We start from the raw sequence: 23,300 nt of genomic DNA, 5'->3' as shown, positions 1-23,300 counted from the left end.
ACGCATTAAATACAGCCATGTGATTCGAGTGCATTCATCAACAATTGTTAAAAAATAGTGTGCACCTTAGAGAAGTGGTATGGTAACCACTCCAAATATCATAAAAAATGCGTTAAGGCATCAAACTTTTATTCACAACTAATTGAAAAGGTAATCGAGTATGTTTCCCATGATTACACGCATCACAATGTTCAATAATTTTAGGTAGAGAAATAAAATGCGGAATATTATGTAAGGAAGGGTGACCCAAATGTTGATGCCATGTGTCAAAGGAAATCGGATTGGATGATTGAAGAGCAGTTGCTGGAGCTGGCTTGAAGTAATATAGTTCGTTATGCTCTTCACCTGTCCCAACCAGCATCTTTGTGGTTAGGTCCTGAAATGTGCAAAAAGAGGGAAAAAAATGAGACAACACAATTGAGTGATTTTGTTAGTTGACTGATGGTTAACAAATTAAATTTAAAATTGGGAATTGACAAAACATTAGAAAGTGAGAGACGAGAGGTCAAAGTAATATCACCCGTACTGGATATGAGAGACTGTGAACTTGTTGGAAGACAAACAAAAGGTGGACTAATATTGTTATATGAATTATTTAAGGGCAATTTGGTAATATGGTGTGTGGGTCCACTGTCTATTACCGATAGTTCACAATCAAAGGGAGAAACAGAGATGAAACCTGCAAAAAGTGAGGGATGAATTCTTGAGGAGTTCCAACAATTGAGGGTATTGATCGGTGGAGAGCCCAGGGATTTCATTCACGGTTGAAGCCGAGCCTTCGGTGGACACCTGATGGGCAGCCGAAAAACGATGATTTGGTGCGCTGCGTTTACTCTTGGAGGGCTACCAATCCGGATACCCAATGATTTCAAAGCACTAGTTCCTTTGATGACCTGGTTTACCACATGCCTCACAAAGTGGCGTGCCAGCAGGCTACATACGGTGAGATTGAGACGAGGATTTTGGCTATGTCGAGCGGACGGTTAGGGCAAATACATCCGATCGAGATGGGGACAATTGAACCAATCTTTAGATCTCTTCTTGATGTAGAATAGCATAGCATTTGCAAATGGAGGAAAGTGGATCGATAGCCAAAATTTGCGATCGAAGTTGTTGAAAGCTCTCATAGAGGCCCATGAGAAATTGATAAACTTTGTCAGTCTCTCGAAGTTCAGCCAGTGATCTGGAAGGCCCACATGTACATGAATTTGTGGGTTGTAAGGAAGCTAGTTCATTCCATAACTCCTTCAATTTGCCATAATATACTGTGATTGGTTGCTTTTCTTGGTGAAAATTAGCCAGTTCTCGTTTTAGTTGGAAGATTTTGGTATGGTTGCTCTGTTAGAAACGAGTCTCTAGTTCTACCCACAAGTCGTTTGGTGTGGCACAGTAAAGAGGGCTGCCTGTAATTGGTCGATCAATTGAGTGTAAAAGCCATGACATTACCATGTCACATCATTGGTCCCAAGTAGTGCTGCAGCGGTGTCATCGGTGGAACGCTTGATGGTCCCGATAACAAAGCCCAATTTGTTCTTGGCATTGAGTGCACGAGTGATTGATCGGCGCCAAGCTGGATAGTTGTCCCCATTAAGTGGTGTATCAACAAGAAATTGGTTTGGTTGATCAGATGAGTGTAAGAAGTAGGGGGATGAATCATCTATGAGTGATTTACTTGCATCTAAGGCAGGGACAGAATCAAAGTTGGCCATGGCAGAAACAAGGTTTGCAGTTTTGAAACCTAATCTCTGATACCATGTTAATTTTCATATGGAATGAAATAATTTCATTGATTTAATATGTCGTACATTAGTGCAGATATTACAAGTACATCCTGCTATGTATGAAAAGAAAATAATCTAAGGCAAAAATATTTGATAAAGGAAATAATCTTTTACAATTCCTATAATTACGGTTAATATATTCGGTTATTGGGAAAAAATCAATATACTTCTAATGTTAAATCAAGATCAACTAAAAGTGGAGTTCACACATACACACACATTGAAATTGTTAATAAAATTTAATACTTATTTGTGAGCTATAAAGTAAGCCAAAATTAACTCTTACGCCTCTATCTGAACCACTTCGGAATGTCCTCTACCACATCATGTGAGGTGTGGAACACTTATCCGAAATGGTTCCGAAGTGACTTCACCAATGGTGATGATCTGCTATCATACTACGAGGTATGGGCAATTCTGCGGGATGGACCGAAGCGCCCTCGCCCCTGAATCTGAGGCGAAATGCACTCCGGGACATCTATCAGAGGATCCACCGTCAATTTCAGAATGAGATCTTTGTCAAGATCTTTTCTGCTCCTAAAGTTTAAAATGATTTGATGTCTCCATGAGGCTAGTTGATGTGACGTATCAACTTTATGTCACTCAACTCGGGAGAAGTAATTACCCACCTACTCTATAGACGCGGCTGATTGACGCCTATAAGCAGACGCTTTATATCGTCAGATGTATACACGTGTCCCACATTCAACGGTTCTCCCCACCTATAAACACCCAAGGCTTGGCAAGAGGCAAAGGTAATGAAACTCTTACTACTTAGCACTCCATAGCAAGCAAATATATATATTCTCCTTCCCACTATTTTGCACAACCTTGGTATTGTTCCTATCACTTGAGCCTAACTTGATCGTCGGAGTGTATACGGTCGCCGCCACCCCCACTGGTTCCGACCGTGTGCATCTAACCGTGCGTTGATTGTGCCAGGGAGGAATACGTGGAGTGGCTATCGGTTGGCCACATGGAGGGTCTAATTTTCGAGGTCAACAGATTGGAGCCGTCTGCGAGAAACTTCCCGTTCAAAGTTCTGCATTCTCTACCGAAGAAATCACCGAAAAACTAGCGACTTACCCTGAAAAGGGCGCGTTCTTGAAAAAGAACAAAGTTGAGTTATAACCGAAGTTCTCATCACCCTTGAAAAAGGAGATAGAATAAGTTCTAGCCATGAAGACGACAACCCCATAAGAGAGGCCTCTGAAGAAGAGGTGCTCCATAACAATGTCACTTACCAGAGACCCCATCACTGGTGTCGCCGAGGTGAAAGAACGGCCACGCTCACTAAAGGAATAACTCAAATAGCTACGGGCATGAGAGACATCGCAGCTCAGAATATGGCGATGCATGAACTTCTCATGCAAGCCCGAGATCACTAGAGCTCTCAAATGCCCCAAGGATTGTACCCAGTGTAAGAAGCCCCTGTATCTTGTGCCTGAGGCCATATGAGCCAGCATAGAGAATGCTCCCTCGAAAGAGAAGTGGGCAGTGAAGCCACATCCTATGTGCAAGGGAGCCAGCCAGCAGAACCACAGCTAGGGGACAATTTTCCTCAAGAATATAAGGAACAGAGGTCAGTAAGCGTCTTCGACCGAATAGGGCAGAACCCTAGCAATAGGGTCCGCTCAGTGCGAAAATCAGTTCGGCGAGACCAGGAGCAAGAACAGGCACCTCCTCCTCCTAGAAATAGGAGAGATAAGAGGAACCTAGTCGATTGGGGGAGCCGAGGAGAAGCACCTCCACCTTCCCAGGATATTCAAGATGATAATGGGTCAGATGGACCTTGTTGATCTTATGAAATTCACGATGATGATGATAACCTCCATTTCTCAAGAGAGATCCGAAGCTTTCCAATGCCAGTGAACTTCATGCCTCCTAAGATCCCCAAGTATGAAGGAAATGGGGACCCGGAGAAGCACCTTACCAAGTACATGACACAGATGAGTCTCAGGGGAGCCTCGCCTGCTTTGAAATGCAGAGCCTTCCATCTAACCCTAGGCGGAGCTACTGAAGTGTGGTATAGCAGACTTCCTCCCCTGAGCATTAGGAGTTGGCCAGATTTGAAGAAAGCATTCTTCAACCAATATCTCTCATGTAGAGCCTACAAGATATGAGGCAGGTCCCTGGAGAGACGATGAAAAGCTATCTCGCCAGATTTATAGACGAAATCACATACTGCGAACAGGTCACTGACAGAGAAGCCCTTTCAGCTCTGAAAGGTGGCCACAACATAAACACTTTATTCTGGAAGGACGTGCCCAGCAAGAATCCTGCCACCTATGATGAACTGGTGGAAATGATGAGAATGGAAATCGTCAGTGAAGAAATGATTGATCATCGAAACAATGCTGCGCAGGGACTCCCTCCGCCTCAGAGGTAGGTAGGTCGAGGACCCACAGCGGACATTGTCACTCAGTAATGGACTCAAGCAGGTCACACAATAGCTCCCACCTCTAGACAGGCACTGGCTTCCGCCACACTGAATGTAGTGCCAGTATTGGCTTACGAGAATGCTCCTGGCGAAGCAGGACCATCTGGAAGAACTGATAGTAAGAAGAAGAAGAAGCGATTAAACAGGCCCTTGGAAGGGACAATGTTTTGCACTTTCCACCAACTTTATGGGCAAGACACCAACGAGTGCAGAGATGCTCCTCGAAGCTCGGATCGGAGCGAGTCACACCCCTTCAGGAGGAACGAATATCTTCGCAGATCCGCCTCCCCGAACAGGGGAGAGAGAAGGCATAGAGAGCAATCACCCCGGAGAAGAGAATCAAGGGACCAAGGAGAGTCCAGAAAAAGAGATCAGGCCTCATTTTCTGGGGCCCAAATCATCAGAAAAATCGACACAATCATTGGAGGACCTCACATCGACGGCAACACCAGGAACGCCCAAAGGAATTACACTAGGGAAGCAAATGACCCACCAATGATCACTTACATTGTCAACGAATCCCAAGAGGCCAACAAGATAGCTCCAATTACCTTCTCCCAGGAAGATGCACAAGGAGTTCACCACTCCCATTGTGACGCATTGGTTGTGAGAGCCGTAGTGGCTAGAAACGGACTCAAACGTATGCTCATCGACAATGGCAGTTCGGTGAACATACTGTTCGGCTCCACCTTTGACAAAATGCAAATTCAACCCATGATCGACCCACTATTAGGATTTACTGGAGACAGCATCATCCCATGAGGGCGGATCACTCTACCCGTTGAGATGGGTTCAATACCCTTAGTGGCCCAACACTTCATGGAATTCTTAGTGGTAGACCACAGATCGGCCTATTATGGAGTATTTGGAAGACCTGCTTTGAAAGATCTTTGGGCCGTCACATCCATCCACTACTTGTGTATGAAATTTCCAACTGAACATGGGATTGCTACGGTCCGAGGCGACCAGATGGGCTCCAGGGCATGTTACTTGAACTCTCTGCGAAAGTCAGAGCCCCGAATTGTTAACGTGATTATAACTGAAGTTGCCAATGAAGCCAGTATGGACGTGAAAATGCTCGACGCCCCTGAATAAGGGCATACCTCCGAACAGGAGGAAGACGTCGACATGGAAGAGGCCTCTGAACAAGGACACCCTCTTGATGAGTTAGATCCCCAGATAATTGACTCTGAACCAAATGCAATCCCAATGGAGAACTCGAAACTTTATCCACCAACCCAGAGGACCCTAGTCAGGTCTTGCGAATAGGGAATGGACTGTCCACTGAAGCAAAAGAAGGGATGATAAGCTTCCTGAAAAAGAATTTGGATGTCTTCACTTGGAAGTATGAAGACATGGTGGGAATAGATCCAAGGATCAGTTGCCACCATCTTAACATGAACTCCTCCTGTACCCCTCATCGACAGAAAAGACGTGCACTCAACCCAGAGAAGTACAAGGCACTCAAAGACGAAGTAGGCAAGCTTAGTCGCACTGGCTTCATAAGGGAAGCCATCTACCCGAAGTGGATATCCAACCCGATCCTGGTAAAAAAACCCAGCGAGAAGTGGAGGGTGTGCGTAGACTTCAACAACTTGAATAAGGCGTACCCTAAAGACAGCTTCCCACTTCCAAGGATAGACCAACTTGTGGATTCCACCGCTGGACATGAACTATTGAGCTTCATGGATGCATATTCAGGGTACAATCAGATACCGATGTTCCGACCTAATGAGGAAGCTACGTCATTCATTACAGATAGAGGACTCTACTGATACAAAGTCATGCCCTTTGGATTGAAAAATGTTGGAGCTACATATCAGAGACTGGTCAACAAGATGTTTACCGAACTCATTGACAAAATCTTAGAGGTCTACGTGGACGATATGCTAGTCAAAAGCCTCCAGGCAAGCGAACACGTAAGTCACATTGACTAAACCTTTCAGATACTTAGAAAATATAACATGAAGTTGAATCACCTCAAGTGCACCTTTGGGATGGCTTCGGGTCAGTTCTTGGGGCATATTGTTAACCAAAGAGGAATTGAAGCAAATTCAGTAAAGATAACGGCCTTGCTGGAAATGAGGTCACCTCAGAAATCGAAGGAGGTCCAAAGCCTCAATGGTCGGATAGTCGTGCTCAGTCGCTTTATCTCCAGGGCTACAGATAAGAGCTTACCCTTCTTCAATGTGCTTAAACAAGGAAAGAAGTTCCAATGGACTTCTGAGTACGAGGAAACCTTCCAAGCGCTGAAAAAGCACCTCGGAGAGGCGCCCATTTTCTCAAAACCTCAACCAGAAGAGTCACTGCTGCTGTATTTGGCGGTTTCGGACGTGGCGATCAACGTAGTCCTAGTCAGAGAAGAAAATGAGCGCCAGTTGCCAATATACTACGTCAGCAAAGCACGCCTCCCAGCTGAAACACGCTACCCAGACATGGAGAAACTGGCACTTGCCCACATCACAGCCTCAAGAAAACTGAGGCCATACTTTCAGGCCCACTCGATTGAAGTTCTCACCAATTTCCCATTGCAGCAAGTGCTACAGAGAACGAATGCATCAGGACGCTTGCTAAAATGGGCGATCGAGCTCAGCGAGTTTGACCTATTGTTCCGACCTCGACATGCCATTAAGGGTCAGGCCCTTGCAGATTTTGTGGTTGAGTGTGCTAAAGCCCTGGAAATGGAGGCAACAATGGAACCAACCGAGCCCCCGACATGGAAACTGTTCGTAGATGGATCCCCAGGAGAGGCTGGCTCCGGGGCAGGAATTGTCTTGGAAAGCCTGAAGGGTCACAAGCTAAATTGCGCAGTAAGGTTCAGCTTCAAAGCCTCGAGCAACGCTGCTGAATATGAGGTCCTTTTGGCAGGTCTTAGACTTGCTAAGAAAATGCAGGTCAGAAAGCTACTAGCAAGCAGCGATTCTCAGCTGATAGTGAATCAGGTCAATGGAAGCTTTGCGGCCAAAGACAACAGCATGGTTGCATACTTGAAATTGGTTCTGGACCTAGTTCCTCAGTTTGAAAGGTTCGAACTGATTCAAGTCCCACTCCTAGAGAATACACATGCAAACGCCCTTTCAAAATTGGTCAGTAGTAAGGATTCTGAGCTACTAAAGGTCGTCCCTATTGAATACTTATCGAAACCCTCAATTTTCGGAGGTGAAGAGGTACTATGGATAGAAGGCACCCCATTATGGATGCAACCCATCATCGCCTATCTAAAGGATCAAACACTACCTACTTCTAGAAGCGAGGCAAGGAAGTTAAGAAGAAGGGCTGCGCACTTCGTCCTGCAAGAGGATATGCTCTACAAAAGAGGCTTCGCCTTACCACTTCTCCGATGTGTGGGAGGCGAAGAAGCCACATATATATTTAGGGAAATCCATGAGGAAATCTGCGGAAATCACTCTGGAGGAACGGCTCTGGCACACAAGGTTCTCCGTCAAGGCTACTTCTGGCCGACCCTAAAAAGAGATGCTTGCTAGTTTGTCCAGAAATGTGACAAGGCCAGCGCTTCTCAAATATTCAAAGGCAGCCTTTTCAGAGACTCTTCGTAGTGACCAGCCCCTGGCCATTTGCCAAATGGGACATCAACTTCATTAGTCCACTCCCAAAAGGAAGGAGAAGCGCGACTTTCGCCATTGTCGCCATTGACTACTTCACCAAGTGGGTCGAGGCTGAACCTCTTACTAAGATCACCAGGGAGAATACTACAAAATTCGTCTGGAAGAATATCATTTGCAGGGTCGACATTCCCCACTCTTTAGTGTCCGACAACGGGAGACAGTTCAACAACACGAAAATGCAAGAATTGTGCGACGAACGGGGGATAAAAAAGGATTTCTCAACACCTCATCACCCGCAAGCAAATTGACAAGTTGAGGCAGTAAACAAAACTATCAAGCGTACCCTAAAAGGGAAGTTGACACCTCAAAGGGGGCTTGGGTCGATGAGCTTTCCCACGTCCTCTAGGCCATCAGAACCACAAGCCGAACTCAACAGGGGAAACACCATTCTCAATGACCTACGAAGCCGAGGCCATGAGCTCAGTCGAGGTCCGGGTCCCATCGCACCGTCGAATATATTTCAACGAGATCAGTAACGATGAGGCTCGAGTAAGTAAACTCCACCTCCTTGAAGAAAGGAGGGATACCTCCCAGGTGAATTTGGCAAAGTATCATAGAAAGATGACCTGCTATTATAACTCTAAGGTCAGAAATTGAACTCTTCGCCTGGGGGACCTCGTCCATAGAATGGTCTTCCAATCATCAAAGCCAACCGGGTCCGGAGTGTTGGGACAGAACTGGGAGGGTCCTTACCGCATCCGTAAAGAATCCCGACCTGACACTTTCGAAATTGAAGACATGGTAGGGAAAGCACTACCTCATCAATGGAACATCGAACACTTGAGGAAGTACTATCAGTGATGAGATCTCATTCCGATCCGATCTCAATGTTGTCTAATAAATGTATGTCCTGATCCAATCTCGTTTGTAATTTCCCTAGCTTACTGAGTGCTGAAAATGCCTTAGTAAAGGTAATGTAACTTCTCTAAGTAATGATACTTCAGTTCTTTGTCACATCAGTTAGTAAATGGCTATTGTTAAGAGGCGCTTGATGTTTACTTAAGTGATCTGATCTTTTGATTATTGTTAAGATGCGCTTAATCTTAAGTGCTTGTCATTCATATATGTGTAAACAGATCAACACGATAAGAAAACAGAAGCAACAATACTTGGCAAAAATTTCATTTCATTCACTTGAAATTGAGTTACAAAAGAGGCCGAAGTCATTACAAGATTAGCCCTATTCTACAGGAGGGCCTTCCCCGCCAGCCTTTGCCTCGCCCGCCTCGGGGGCCTCTAGAGCGTCCTCGGCAAGCCTATCAAGCCAGCCTCCAGTAGGTCACCCGAACTCTGCCTCTAAAGGGGAGACGTCCAGAGTGGGGTGGACCTCTTTCAGCCGACCCAATAAGCCTTGTGTACTCCAGGAGGCCCAAAAATTTGCAAAGTCGTCGTACAGGGGATGCTCCTCGAAGTGGTCAATGAAATTTTGAACGGCCACTTCCCCTGCCGACTTCAGTTCCTCCTTCAAGGAGGCGATTTCCTCAGATTGGGCCTCCGTCCTCTGCCTCAGCTCCGCTTTTTCTTTATTGGAGGCTTCCAATGCCTCCGTGGCGAGTCGGTGGTGCTCATTGGTGTGATCCACTCTTCGGGTCATAGCAGCCACTTGGCACTCCACTTCATAGAGCTCATTCTTCAGCCGCTCTATATCTCCTTTAGGCAGCCACCAGTTGGGTCTCAGCCTCCCTTCTTCCTTTCTCTTCCTCCGCAGCCTAGGCCCGGGCCTTCCTCACTACATCCCCATATTGCATCGCCTCCTCGAGGCGCTTGGCGAGGTCCTTCCTCTTAGCTTTGAGGTCTTTCACCAAGCCTTCAAGCTGGATGCTGGTGCTCAGAGCCCGGGCCACACAGGTACTATTAGCCACCACTAAGTCCTCGACAGTGCATGAGGCGGTGTGGTCCCTCCATTCTTCGATCCAGTACTTATTGTGGACCACCGTCACTGCAGCCGTTTCTGGGGGGAGAGCCTCCAATATTTCTTTTACTGGCTCCTCAGAGTTCGTGCCCAAGAAGTCCACGTCCTTTAAGGGACGGGCTCTTTTCCTCTTGGGCTGTCCTGGCACCTGGGCGAGAGGCACAACAGCAACTGACAGTGTGGCCAGGGTAGGAAAAGCCTCTGATGGCACAGGCGTTTTCTCCGAAATGGCCACCCTGATAGGAATTGTAGTTTGCCTCAGAACGGGGGGTGGCCTCGCCACCGTTGATCGCTTTGAATGGGCAGCAGGCTTTTTGCCCTTTCAAAGCAGATTGGCCTCAGGATCCTCAAGCACCTCCTCCTCCGTCGGAGGCTGGAGCCTCTTGCTGGCGTCCACCAAGTCCTCCATCTGCTTCTTATAGGCGGATGAGGAGGTCTTCAAGGCCCTTGCTTTGGCCATCATCTTTTGTATGGTCTTGAAGTTGGCCGGAAAGGCATCTTCTTATTAAAGTTATCTGCAAGAAACAAGTAAATTAGTACAAGTGTAAATGACTCGGAAGTACTGAAAGGTACTCGCTTCGAGATATTACCTTGTGAGGCCATCAGGTCGTGCGTCACAAAATGAATGTTCTTTCTGATCAGTAGGTGGTACGACCTCTTCTTCGGAGGTAGCTGATATATGACGCAGATGATGTCGAAGTCGTCAGTGGACAACTTGCACCGAGGAAGAGTCCCTTCAAAAAATAAACACAAATGTTAGTTATGATCCGAACCAAAGAGAAATAAAAAAGAAACACAGTTACAATACTCACTAAGTGACGAGTACTTTGTGGGGACCTTAAGAGGTGCCAGGGGGTCCCCCTCCATCGTATCCCATCTCCCGACAGCCCAGCACCATGAGCTCTTCCACTCCTTGATGGAGCTCGACAGATCGAGCACGAAAGTAGTGTGGGAACCCCAAGAGGTCAGGTAATACCAGCCCCTGGTCTTAGCCCCCCCACCCCCGGCTATTACTTTGGGAATGTAGAGGGTCTGAAAAACAGAGAAGGGCATCTTTACCCCAAGCGACGCCTCTTTCCATAACACCGAGGAGCTTACCATTTGGCTCCAGGAGTTCGGGTTCAGTTGGGTTAGTGCTAAGCCATAAGACCTAAGCACCATCCGGAAAAAAAGGGTGAATTGGAAGCCTAAGACTGGCCCTAAGGATCACCTCGCTTATCACCACGCACCCTGGCCTAGGGTAGCAGCCCTCTCGTCAGGTTCGGGTAGGATCAGGTCTATACTATCTATATTCAGTCCTAAGTCTCTCTAGGTCGGCCCTCTTTAGCTTGGAGGGATAATTCGACCCCTCCCAATGCACAGAGGTATCTGCTGGGCTATCCGGCCTCTTCCAAATGTTCTCCCCCCCAAGTATCGCTTCAGCTACTTCCGAGGAGGTCGCCACAATGGGCTCGTCTATCCACACTAACTCCAGCCCTCTCCCCGAACTAGCACTACCCTCAGAAGCTATTTTCAGAAAGGAAATGTCTCAAATATTTACTGAAACTTACGAGTTTTGAGTGTTCCCTAGCCGAAAATGGTCAAAAAGCGGTGTGTGGTCGTCGAAAATTTGAATTTCTCGTCGAAAATGCTTGAAGAATGCCAGAAATCGCAAAGAGTTTGAGAGCAAATGGGATTTTCTATTTTCGCAAGAGTGAAAACCTCCAAAAACGCTCAAGTCTGCCTTTTATAGAGCGCTCCACCTAATCTCCACCGTTGAATTCAAATGCAATCAATCTAGGTCGTCCGTCGCATCATCAATCTAGGCCGTTGACATGAAACGCCAGATTTGATCTACGCCTAAGATTTTACTGTGACCCTCACGCTCGCATAAAACGTGTCGCCTCAGTCACCTCTAGCCGTCAACAATAAGTAGCCACAGTAGCCTTTGAGGGGAATAGGCGCTGCACCCAACTATCACCTTGGAAATACGTAACAGCTGTCAAATCATTTAACGTCAGATACGCCCGCCTCGGATCGAGCTCCTCACTCAACTTTACAAAATTTAGACGCACCTGACGCGGAGTCCCCTATGGGTCATCGCCTCGGTTGCTGCATTCCCTCTTAAACTTTACAAAGTTTTAGTCAACTCCCAACACGTCATCCCCTGTGGGTCGGCGCACTGGTGGCAGATGAGCTCCTCACTGAACTTTACAAAGTTTAGACGCACTTGACGCAGAGTCCCCTGTGGGTCATCGCCTCGATCGCTGGTTTCCTCATAAGCTTTACAAAGTTTTAGCCATCTCCCAACGCGTTGTCCCTGTGGGTCAGCGCATCGGTAGCAGATGAGCTCCTCACTCAATTTTACAAAGTTTAGACACTCTGACGCGGAGTTCCCTGTGGGTCATCGCCTCGGTCGTTGCGTTCCCTTCTAAGCTTTACAAGGTTTTAGCCATCTCTCAACGCGTCGTCCCTTGTGGGTTAGCGCATCGATGCAGATGAGCTCCTCATTTAGCTTTACAAAGTTTAGACGCACTTGACGCAAAGTCCCCTATGGGTCATCACCTCGATCGCTACGTTGATCGTCTCCCTACGCATCGTCCAGTTGGACAGTACCTTGATCTCACATAAATTTTTCCCTTACGCAATGGCGAAACTTTAGCGCATCTACCTAGGATCAACGCTTCGACGAACACAGAAGATCAATCCTCAAGTTCTCACAAATCACGGTCGCCATCCCGAGGCATACATACTCGATTGGGAAGACAAGTCCACCCATGATATAAATATTCGTACCTGGACTTGGGGAACCACTGTTATGCTCCTATCTGAACCATTTCGGAATGTCCACCACCACATCATGCGGGGTATGGAACACTCATCTGAAGTGGTTTCGAAGTGACTTCACCAATGGTGACGATCTGCTATCACACTACGAGGCGAAATGTACTCCGGTGACCTCTGTCGGAAGATCAGCTGCCAATTTGATCTGTACCATTCCGCCACCCCCAATTTACTCTGAGGACCGCTATCGGTTGGTCACGTGGAGGGTCCAATTTTCGAGGTCAACATTAACTATACGTATTTGAAAGATTGAAAGGTAAACTAATGGACAGTTAAAAACATACCAAAAGGTAGAAAGGTTTTGCATAAAAACACATAAGATAACGAAATTTTGTAAGTATAAAACTACAATTTACCATTTACTTTTACTAGAAAATTGTATTGGATTGAATTGAGAAAGATAAATCGGGCCTTTCAAGTTCAAGATAGCCAAACGTTATATGGTTTGATCCTAGTCATACACCGATCAACTTTTGTTTCTACTAAGTACATGAAGAGTTCTAATTGGAGTGGTTAAAGTACTGCAATCAATAATCAAACAATTAACTTAAACTTTGCTTAAGTTTTAAGCGGTTTTGATTACTAGAACTTAGAATTGACGAGTTTTGATTTGATTCTTGATTCTAGTACAAGTATTGAAATTACCACCTCCTTCTTCGGCCTTTTTAATAATAGAATTTTGTATGGTAATTATATATATATAAATTTTCAAGCTTTCCATTTTAAAAACATTTTTTTTGATAGCTCAATGAAACACGAATAATATTTGAATTGTCCAAAATTTCACTTTGCACAATTTTCCTATTATGACGAGTCAACTCATGGTCACCCCTCGATTCATATTGTCGCAGCTGGTTCTTCACCATCCTTCCACATTAGAATACCACCAGTTTTTTATTTTTAGAAAATTAATTAAGAAAAAATTGTTCGATTCCCATTTTTCAAAAAATGAGAATGAAAAATATAGTCGTTATAGGACCCACACAAAATATAGAAAATCAAATATAGTAATTTGATATGATAAATAACGACTATATTTTTTATTTTTATAGTCAAAGAATTAAAATTAAATGGGGCTTAAAATAAAAAGTTTAAAAACCTATTTCATTGTCCAGTGTCTTCTCCAAAATCCGTTTCTTCTTTGCTCTATATCTATAGGCTGCAACTGAATAACCACGTCCCCAAATTACCCCTACAAATGAACTTAATTACTTCAACTTGCCTTCCGATTACACGCTTGGGCCGTTACTGTACTGTAATTCCAACACCACAGCAATTTCTCATGAACAATTTCAGGCATTCATTCCCACTTTACCCCTGCTTATTTCTCGATACTCCCCAAAAGCCTTCCATTGCCTTTGCCAAGAAGAGAAATTCTCAGCCAAAGTCCGAGCCGATTCTCGAACGTTCCATTATCGAAGACGTCGCCATGAATGAGGATGAAGATATGGAAGATGACCCTTTTCTTGAGGATGGTAAATTTTTTCTAGAGGAAAGTTTATATGTGAATGCTTTTTATTTTTATGTTTATTTGACTAATTCGTATGATTTTGTTTATATTGATTGTTCGGTCATTTGTATTGTATCTCATATGAAGTATTTTTAGGCCTGTGTTTGAATTATAAACAAAGAACAATGTTTTATATCTTCTTTCCAAAGATATTTACTTGTGAGGAAAAAAGTTATAAAACACAACTACGGAAAATGCCATTTATGGGGATTTCAATTGAGACACATGAATGGTGCATTAGTTTCTTATTAACTTATAAGTTAACTTTGTAAAATTTGCATTGGAAAGCGATGTTGTGTAAAGGACGTTTTAAGAGCTGTGTATTTCAGCTCAAATTGGTCATTTGTTTGGATAATAAGAGAATATAGCTTTTGCACGATTGAATTGTCAGTTGAATAATTCGTGCATAGTAGTACCTTTCGGAACTTCTCCTACTTGGGTGTTTATACTCTGCTTGAGTATTGTCCTATGATAGTGAATGAAATCTCACATATTTTATATGTCTACTAAATAGAGAAATATTAACACGAATTTATACACTGCGCAGAGGAGGTTGTAGATGATGATGGTTATTTTGAGGACGAGTATTTTGCAGAAGAGGCCGAATCTTATGTAAGTTCCAAGTTACAAATGATCTCAATTTGAATTTTTATGTGAACCTTAATTTTAGCAGAATTTAGTTGTTAGATGGGTACTCCATGACATAAAACATTTGCATGGAGGTTGATATTTTTAATTTTTTTGCTTGTAGGTTGGGGATGGAGCTGGAGGAGGTGGACTATCTCTCGCTGGTACAGCATGGGATAGAAAAGCTTATGAAATTGCTGAAGAAGTTGCTTTATCTTTCAATGGAGAACTAGGTATATATGCCTTCAAGACGCTGCTAAATGCCACTATTCAAGTTCGTATTGAAAGACTTACAAATAAGTAAGCTTCTTTTCTGTATCTGATTACTTGTGAATAATGCAAGCTACCATTTGCTTTCAAATTCTTCTAGGAATGGATGAATGTTTGATCAAATTATGTAGTGGGGTTGACCATCACCAATTAAGATCTATTGAGAATCTATGCCTTAACTTTCTTGGATTTTATTTATTTATTATTTTTATTTTTTGTGGTTCAAGGGTTTGTGGCAGTTAGCAAGATATAGTGAAGTTCTGTTGTATGTTTGGACTTTGTTGCTTTGCTTCTTCTGCGAATCTGTTATTAAACCTTGATTGTTTCTTTGTCCATCTTCTGGACTTGATCTTTGACTCATTGTGACAGTAACATAATTATACAACATGGACTTCATTAATGAGATTTTTCGCCAGTGATTATTAAGTAAAATTCTGGATTTTTTTGTATTCTGCCAATGTAATCTTTCCTTCTGTAAATCATGTGATGCATGCATTAAAATTCGCAAAGACAAACAAGTGCATTTTCATGTCATTTTTTTCATTGGCAATGTCAGCATTTCCATTAGTTCATCAAATTTCCTACACTGATACAACAACTAATTTGGACAAAAATGATGATTCATTGTCCAAAATGGATCAATATTACAATGAATCATCATTATAAGTTGGTTGACTAACAATACTCTTAACCCTGAGAAGAATATACTTTAAGCCTTTTTTGTTGGGGTTTGACATGTGGAGGCCTTTGTAATATTTCACAGGTCTGGTTCTCCTAGTATGATGGATATTGAAACTTTCTCCACAACATATAGAGCATGGCTTGATGAAGCTGAGGCTGCTGGATCTATTCCCGAGAACATATCTCTTGAGGTTATATATCTTATCCCTCTTCGTCCATTGATCTTTTTTTGTTTCTTATACTCGGATCTACCAATTATCGACTAAAGAAACGGCTTTATAACATATTGAATTCACTATTTGGCATAAAGTGGCAAGATTGTTTTTGCGAACATTTTTGACTGATTGTGTTTCCTTTGAGCTTCTTTTGAAATGCAGCACAAACATATAAAATGCTCTCTCTATATTATATTGTATCATTTGAACTCATTTCAGTAATTATTTTACTTGCTTCAATAGTTGCATTGCTAGGTCGTCAATAATACATCTATAAAATTAGGATTTCCATTCTGATAAAAAATGAAGGAAATGAATTTATAGTCTTATAGTCCTCTAATTTGAATTCCCTTCTAACAGTAACATAGAACTTTAGGTTGATCTATTACTAATATATCTCATACTTGTTATAATCGAGTCGCTTGACTCATCGTTCGTATTTAAATGAAATGAATTGAAATTGATAATGAATTGGTTAGAGATGCTGGAACATGTTCGTCATTTGAGTGCTTATTTATTGTCCGACCATACTATTCATGTTCTAAATGTCTGCGACCCCTTGATTTCAGGTGTCTTCTCCTGGCGTTGAAAGAGTTGTTCGGATTCCACAAGATCTCGAACGTTTTAAGGATCGTAACATGTATGTGAAGTATGTCACTGAAGCAGCGGAGACTGGGTTATCATCTGAGCATGATGGAGTCTTCAGGCTCATATCTTTTGATTCGGAAGCTAGTAGTTGCACCTGGGGATTAGCAGATGTAAGGGTAAATAGAGAAAAAGCCGGGAAGGGAAGGCCACTTAGCAAAAAGTAGCGAGAATGGCGAATAAACACGCCGTTTGATTCCCTGCATTTAGTTCGATTGCATTCTGAAATTTAATGACCAATCATTTTTAATCCGCTCTGTCATATATCAAAAACGGGGTAGTAATAAAGACTGCTTTCAAGCATAAGAATCAATTCTTCCTCATAGTCCACACAAATGAGTAGATGAGAAAATTTTGTGTTACCCATGTAGTCAGCTTTGCCATGTTTGATCATCAAGAACGACGTACAGAATAGGAGCATGTTTTGCACACCATACTAGATAGTAATATGGACAAGATTTTAGCTTATTTTTCTTCCTTCAAGAGCTTTATACAGTCAAGAAAAAATTATACAATTTTTGTAATTTATGAGTTACTGAATTGCTACTAGCGTGAATTTCTGCATTTTTACTGCTTTTTTTTTTTCTTACTGTTGATTCCAGACAGAAAAAAAGGGCCCTCAATACTCTGCCATTTCGATCAAATTAGTTGAACATTACTATAACAGCTTGAGAGGATCGACTTTCCTTCAACGGGTACGCGATGACTTTTCTGTGACACTTGCAAAAATTTTGAATACCAGGGCACATTGCATCAAAAGAATGTCGTACTTATTATTGTTTCTGAAGTTTGCTTAATTGCACCAGTAATTCCATCACAACAATACAATAAAAAAATATTTTTTTAATAAATTATTTGGAGTTAAAACCATTTAAATGTCGAGACATCTGTTGAAATATATGCAACATGAATATTTACCAGGAAGAGAGTATGAATAATGTACTTCTGTGGCAAGTTTTTAAACACTTCACCCTGTAAAAGTTACTGGATTCTTCAATTTTCTTAGGCATAACCTTGATATTCTCTATTATCTTAACGCATGTTTGGTATACGGAATTGGACTGTACTGACATGATCAAGAAAGAGTAAAAAGAAGGTCAAAAATTGACTATTGTACCATGCAATATCATCCAATATTGTGCGACAAACATGCATGTTTATTACATTGAACCGTCACTTCTTGTATGTTTTCTATTTTGAGTAGTATAGGATGACTCGCAAATCTTGATGCGTGTTTTTCTTCCTTAACTCAGTCATATCTAGTTCAACGTACTAAACATATGTCAATTACAAAACTCAACATTGCCTCCTCATGCTAGGTACCAAACAAAAATAGACAAATCTAAGAGGGAAGATTGCAGTTTCTTCTCTCTCTCTCTCTATATATAAAAAAAAAAAAAAAGGTTAAACCCTAACCTTAAGGGTCCCCCACCACCCCTACCCTGGAGCATCGTGAGGGAGGTAAATCGCAGGTTATGCCTCCAAGGGTACAAGGTGGAAGGCTGCTTGTACACTTGCACTTACCCAAGAGCCAAATCCAGATTTCAGGATTCGAACCCTTGACGCAGCAGCCTCAAGTAAAGCTGGATTTCTCTACCCTCCCCTTTTACCACTTGGAGATGTGCCCTGGGGGCCTCTCTCTCTATATATATATATATGTGTGTGTGTGTGTATATATATATATAATAATAATAATAATAATCCCCGTCCCGTGAAAAGAGAGAGAGAGAGAGAGAGAAAAAAAAAAACAAAAAAAAAAAAAAAAAAAAGAAGAAGAAGGGGCGGCGTCTAGGCGGGGCTGGGTTTGGGGTGGGGCGGGCACCCGCCCCCTGCCATTACTACCTTAGGGTTCACTCATAAACAAGTCATAAGGATTTTTTTACACAAAATAAACCATAAAGGTTCTTTGACTGCAAAAGGGCTAAAATGAGAATTAATTTATATTAAATTAAGCAAAAAGTGTAGATGACTTATTTTGTTTATAATTTTCTCACTTTTGTTTTGCTTTGCTAAAGCCTCCTAACATAAAGAGAGACAGTACATTATGACATACTTGAAATTAAATTAGACAAAGAAATGATGAGAAATTGCAGGGGACCATTTCATTCTATATTTTTTTAGTAGTTTAATCCTATCCTTTTCTCTTTTTGGTCAGTGGTTGTAATTATAAAAATGAAAAAGTGAAAAAAAAAAAAAAGAAAAACGAAAAAGGGTTGGGTGATGCCTACTTCCCATTGGAATACAAGATTTATTTGAATAATAGGCTTCCTCTTTTTTCATCGCTGAATGGAATGGAGCAACGTAGATGATTCGTGCAGCTAATTTCAAATTTATTAAAAAATAAACATGTTCCGTCTTAGCTTTATTTATTGTATGCATTCTTTATCCTCTAACGGTGAATTGAATAGAGTATTGAGAATATACTTATGTTGTTTGTCAATTTATAAAGAATAAATTGTTGCATAATTTTTGTTTTATCACGTCTTCTTTCCATGTACTAATTGTTAAATGAGGGAGTGGCGTTTAGTTGATTTCAAATTGTATAGAGAAAAAGTGATTTTGCATTTGTTTAAGATAATATTTAAATGATATACAACTGATTTTATCTAATAGTTTAAACTTTTAGATTAATGGTTTAACGTAAAGTAGGTAAAACTTATGGATGCTTACATGTAAAGGAATTTGTTGAAGATAATATTTAGCCCTCATTTGTTTTCTATTATTTGCCCATTAAAATGAAAAATATTACTGTTATTCATTACATCAAGTCATCATATTTGACTTTCTATTTTTTGTGTGGGATTCATAACGACTATATTTTTCATTCGTATTTTTATATTAATATATATCAAACGGGGCCTTAAATTGTACATGGCCTTTTAGCATAATTTTGGAAAAAGGAAATGCATGTGTCCGTTTGGCTGGTTGACCAATCATATCTCTGTATCATTTATTTATTTAATGGCAGCTGCCTTTTGGCTCATTCCATGGCTTTTCTTTTGACGGGAAATATATGGAAATAACCTTTTCAAAATTCAAAAGAGTTAGGCTCTGTTCTCTTTACCGTTTTCGGGTCATTTTCTGTTTTCGATTTTTCAAAACGGTGAAAACGTGTTCTATTTCCCGTTTTCAAAAACGAATTTTCGAAAACGAAAAAAAAATTTGTGAAGAAAACACAAAACCACTTTTTTGTCGTTTTGGGCGTTTTCAGTGTAAAACTTGAAAAAATTGAAAACTCGGGAAACACTTCTTTTTTTTTTTTTTTTTTTTTTTTTTTTTGGGGGGGGACTTTTTTTTTTTGAGGAGGTGGTGTGGTGATTCTCAAAATTTCAAAAAAAATTCGAAATTAAAAATTTTTTTTTTGAGGAGATAGTGTGGTGATTCTCAAAATTTCAAAAAAAAAAAAATTAATTTTTTTTTTACTTTTTTTGGTGTTTTGAGGTGGTGTTGTGATGATTCTCAAAATTTAAAAAAAAAAATTTGTTTTTTGTTTTGAGAAACTAACAAAAAGAACGCATTTTCAACAATTTCAAAACAAACACTCAAAACACAAAACTCAAAATGAATTCAAAACTCAAAACACAAAATTGAAACACAAAGAGAATACCCCCTTACTTTTCCAAAATGAGGCAATTTACATACCAAAAGTATCCTTCATTTGAATATTAAATAATAAGGCATCATAATATAGAAATTTTCTATTTTAATCCTCAAAATTAAATATTGATTGAAATTTGATAATTTTTATTTGATTTATTTGATTAATATTTTTATTTGATTTTTGTTCGCTCTAAGTAGCCCCCTAATTGGTATCAGAGCCATAGAGATCATGAAAATTAAAATAAGAAAAATAGATAATTATTGGTGTTTAGAAGAAGAAAATGGTAGTTATATATTTTTAAAACATATTCATAATAAATTAAAAATAATGACTTTGACAATAATTAAAGAACTTCTTAAAAGAAATAAAGGAACAAATATTAGAAAAATTAATAATAGAAAAAATAAAAGATATTTATACATATGAAAAAATTATTAATATATATGAAGATGAAGAAAATAATTTATATTATAAAGAAAAATATGAGTATTATTGATAATACACATCAAAAATTGAATAAATTACTTTTAAAAATGGATAAAATACAAGAAGAAATAAGAAATATAATGTTAGTACTAGAACGAATGAGAATATCAAAGAATAGACAATTAACAAAATTAAAATGTGAAAGACTAAGACTAGAGAGCCAATATTTCACTATAGTAAAAGAAAAATTAGTAGATCCAGAAACAGCTAAAAAAAGATTTAGAAAAATAATAGATAAAAAAGAAGATAAAGGATGCAAATTAACTTATGAGTTAGAAATAAGAAAAAATTAAGATGTCAATAAGTGAATATATAGAAGAATTAAAATCATTAATAAAAATGTTAATAAATGATGTACAAGATTTGAGAAATGAAGTAAAAGAAACAAGAAATGATATAAATATATTAAAAATTGAGATTAGAGAATTAAAAGAAAATAATAAGAATAAAGATAAAAAAATAGATAAAAAAAACTTATAGAAAAAGAAATAACTCGAATAGGAAAGAATTATATAGAAAAAGAAAATATAGTAGTAGAAACAGGAAGTATGGATGATGAATTTAGAAAAAAATATATTACCAGAGATATTAGAAGAAGAAGAAGAATTTAGAGAAAAATCATTAGGAAAATTAAAAATAAAAGAAAAAGAAGATAAAAATGAATGAAGAATTAGAGTTATTAATAGAAAATTTTGATCGATTAAGCTTAACTAATATAAGTGAATACCAAGTTTTAATGAATATTGGGGAGGACCTAATCCAGCAGGAACCTCTAAATAAGAATTACATGATACAGATGAAAGCTATGCACTTATATATAATAAATCATATAGACAATTTTATGATAAAGTAAGAGACAACCACCTAAAGGAAATAAATATAAAGATATGTTTGAATTAAATGATAATTATGATAAACCAATTAATCAAGAAGGAACAAAACTAGATTTAAATTGTAAAATAAATATTAGAAAAACCTTTTTAACTTGGGCAGAATCGATGATATTATTATTTTTATATAATAAAGATGACACATGAGAAAGTACTGAAAGAAGAATAGATTTCTTAATAGCATCCTTTAAAGGAGATGTTAGAAATTGGTAAGAATGAATAAGTAATAATACAAAAACATTAATAAAAAGAAATGCACAAACAGAAATAATCAAATCAGATAGACAAGGTATAAAAAAATTAGTAGAATATATTTCTGATGAATTTTTAGCAGAAAATTAGATAAGAAATGTTGAAAAAGAAAAAATAAGAGAAAAAGATAGTGCTATGATTAAATTAATAAATTTAACAATATGTGATATGCGTAAAATTAAAGAATATACTTGTGAATTTAGAAACTATTATTATGTTCAATTTTACAGTAATGAAAATTAAGAAGTATACCAAGATATGTACTATAATAAATTACCAGGTTCTTGGGGAATATATTTTAAAGTAGAATTTGAAAAATATGTTAGAGATAATATTGAAATACCTAGAATTTTAGGTTCAAGAATAAAATTTTTATTTGAAAGACTTGCATATATATGTCAACAAAGATAATTACTGAAAAAATCAGAAAAATTAACTAGAATATGTTATGAAGATATAAAAATCCCTGTACAATGAGGATGTAATTCTGAAAAAAAGAATTAATAAAAGAAAACATTAAAAAGAAAAAGTTTAAAATTTTTAGAAATTTTAATAAAAAAATATATAAAACTTAGAAAAAGATATTACAAAAGAAAAAATAACCTATATAACCAACAGAAAAATAAGAATTATAAAAAAAAAATAAAAGCCAATGTAAATGTTGGAATTGTGGAGAAATAGGTCATATAAGTCCTGATTGTGATAAAAAGAAAGTTATAATATTACAAAAAGAATATTTAAAAATAAAAGATGAATTAAGTGAAATATCAGATATTGAAAAATATTATAATCAAGAAGTATATATAAGTGAAACAGAAGATGATGGATCAGGATCTGAATAGAGAAATTGAAGAAATAGAAAGTAATAACATAAATATACAAGAATATGAAGGAATAGAAGGATATGGATTAAAAGTTACTTTTGATAATAACAAGTTTAGAAAATTACAAAAATTATTATTAGATTTAAAAATAAGAAAATGGGAAGTTTTTTTATATAATTTGGAAAAGAGAAAGAATAACAATAAATGAATATCACAAAATAGAAAAAATCATAGATGTAAGAACAATTTATGGGCAATATAAATTAAATCTTTTAACAAAAAATACAGTTGATGAACTATTGAAGAAGATTAGTGTAAAACAAAGTGAAAAAATCCAATATGTTTATTTAGCAGAAATACAAATAATGTTTAAATCACTATTTAGGGAAGGGATGATTCACCCTTAACTATAATTTTACATGATGGAAGAATACTTAAAAGATAGTCATTTAAGAACAATAGAAGGAAATTTAGCATATAAAAAAAAAATCATGTTTACATGTTATCCAAAATATTGTGTACCATTAAAAGATATAAATTTTAATGAAGTTTTGGGACTACGTTTCAAATTTCATAGAGATGATATTATGCAATCAGGTGATCATAAAATATAGAGTTTTGTACACATTTATCAATTCTAATTATGAGAATATTTATTCCAATAAATCATATATTGAAGTTCATAAAGAATGTAAAGATATTAGTAAAATAATATAA

At 38.9% G+C, this 23,300-nt stretch overlaps 3 protein-coding genes across 3 annotated transcripts; all 3 read left to right on the top strand.

Annotated features, from left to right (window-relative positions):
- The first annotated feature begins 3,235 nt into the window (after positions 1-3,235).
- Positions 3,236-4,983, top strand: LOC111374508. The gene is made up of 4 exons (XM_022997180.1): positions 3,236-3,363; positions 3,769-3,884; positions 4,001-4,166; positions 4,248-4,983. Exons 1-4 carry the CDS (start codon positions 3,236-3,238, stop codon positions 4,981-4,983), a joined length of 1,146 nt encoding a protein of 381 aa, XP_022852948.1.
- A 207-nt stretch (positions 4,984-5,190) lies between these two features.
- LOC111374507 lies at positions 5,191-8,103 on the top strand. The gene is made up of 6 exons (XM_022997179.1): positions 5,191-5,281; positions 5,437-5,768; positions 6,168-6,307; positions 6,380-7,163; positions 7,239-7,655; positions 7,966-8,103. The coding sequence occupies exons 1-6, from the start codon at positions 5,191-5,193 to the stop codon at positions 8,101-8,103; spliced, it is 1,902 nt and encodes a 633-aa protein (XP_022852947.1).
- A 5,569-nt stretch (positions 8,104-13,672) lies between these two features.
- LOC111374515 lies at positions 13,673-17,079 on the top strand. Its single transcript, XM_022997186.1, has 5 exons — positions 13,673-14,057; positions 14,640-14,704; positions 14,844-15,019; positions 15,753-15,861; positions 16,455-17,079. The coding sequence occupies exons 1-5, from the start codon at positions 13,781-13,783 to the stop codon at positions 16,695-16,697; spliced, it is 870 nt and encodes a 289-aa protein (XP_022852954.1). The 5' UTR covers positions 13,673-13,780; the 3' UTR covers positions 16,698-17,079.
- The last annotated feature ends 6,221 nt before the right edge of the window (positions 17,080-23,300 follow it).

Source organism: Olea europaea, unplaced genomic scaffold (genome assembly GCF_002742605.1).
Source record: "Olea europaea var. sylvestris unplaced genomic scaffold, O_europaea_v1 scaffold1259, whole genome shotgun sequence".
In the NCBI taxonomy this organism is placed as follows: Eukaryota; Viridiplantae; Streptophyta; class Magnoliopsida; order Lamiales; family Oleaceae; genus Olea; species Olea europaea.
Note: the sequence above shows the minus strand (reverse complement) of the source record. Positions and strands in the feature narration are given on the sequence as shown.

What these genes read in the sequence shown, in the direction of transcription:
- LOC111374508 (XM_022997180.1), top strand. Translation starts at nt 3,236, where the DNA reads ATGAGCCAGCATAGAGAATGCTCCCTCGAAAGAGAAGTGGGCAGTGAA. An exon ending in CAAGAATATAAGGAACAGAG is followed by an intron (nt 3,364 to 3,768) that starts GTCAGTAAGCGT and finishes TTTGAAATGCAG; the next exon opens with AGCCTTCCATCTAACCCTAG. An exon ending in CTTCAACCAATATCTCTCAT is followed by an intron (nt 3,885 to 4,000) that starts GTAGAGCCTACA and finishes AAGCCCTTTCAG; the next exon opens with CTCTGAAAGGTGGCCACAAC.
- LOC111374507 (XM_022997179.1), top strand. Translation starts at nt 5,191, where the DNA reads ATGGGCTCCAGGGCATGTTACTTGAACTCTCTGCGAAAGTCAGAGCCC. An exon ending in TGAAGTTGCCAATGAAGCCA is followed by an intron (nt 5,282 to 5,436) that starts GTATGGACGTGA and finishes ATCCCAATGGAG; the next exon opens with AACTCGAAACTTTATCCACC. An exon ending in GAACGGCTCTGGCACACAAG is followed by an intron (nt 7,656 to 7,965) that starts GTTCTCCGTCAA and finishes TATCATTTGCAG; the next exon opens with GGTCGACATTCCCCACTCTT.
- LOC111374515 (XM_022997186.1), top strand. Translation starts at nt 13,781, where the DNA reads ATGAACTTAATTACTTCAACTTGCCTTCCGATTACACGCTTGGGCCGT. An exon ending in TGACCCTTTTCTTGAGGATG is followed by an intron (nt 14,058 to 14,639) that starts GTAAATTTTTTC and finishes TACACTGCGCAG; the next exon opens with AGGAGGTTGTAGATGATGAT. An exon ending in ATTGAAAGACTTACAAATAA is followed by an intron (nt 15,020 to 15,752) that starts GTAAGCTTCTTT and finishes AATATTTCACAG; the next exon opens with GTCTGGTTCTCCTAGTATGA.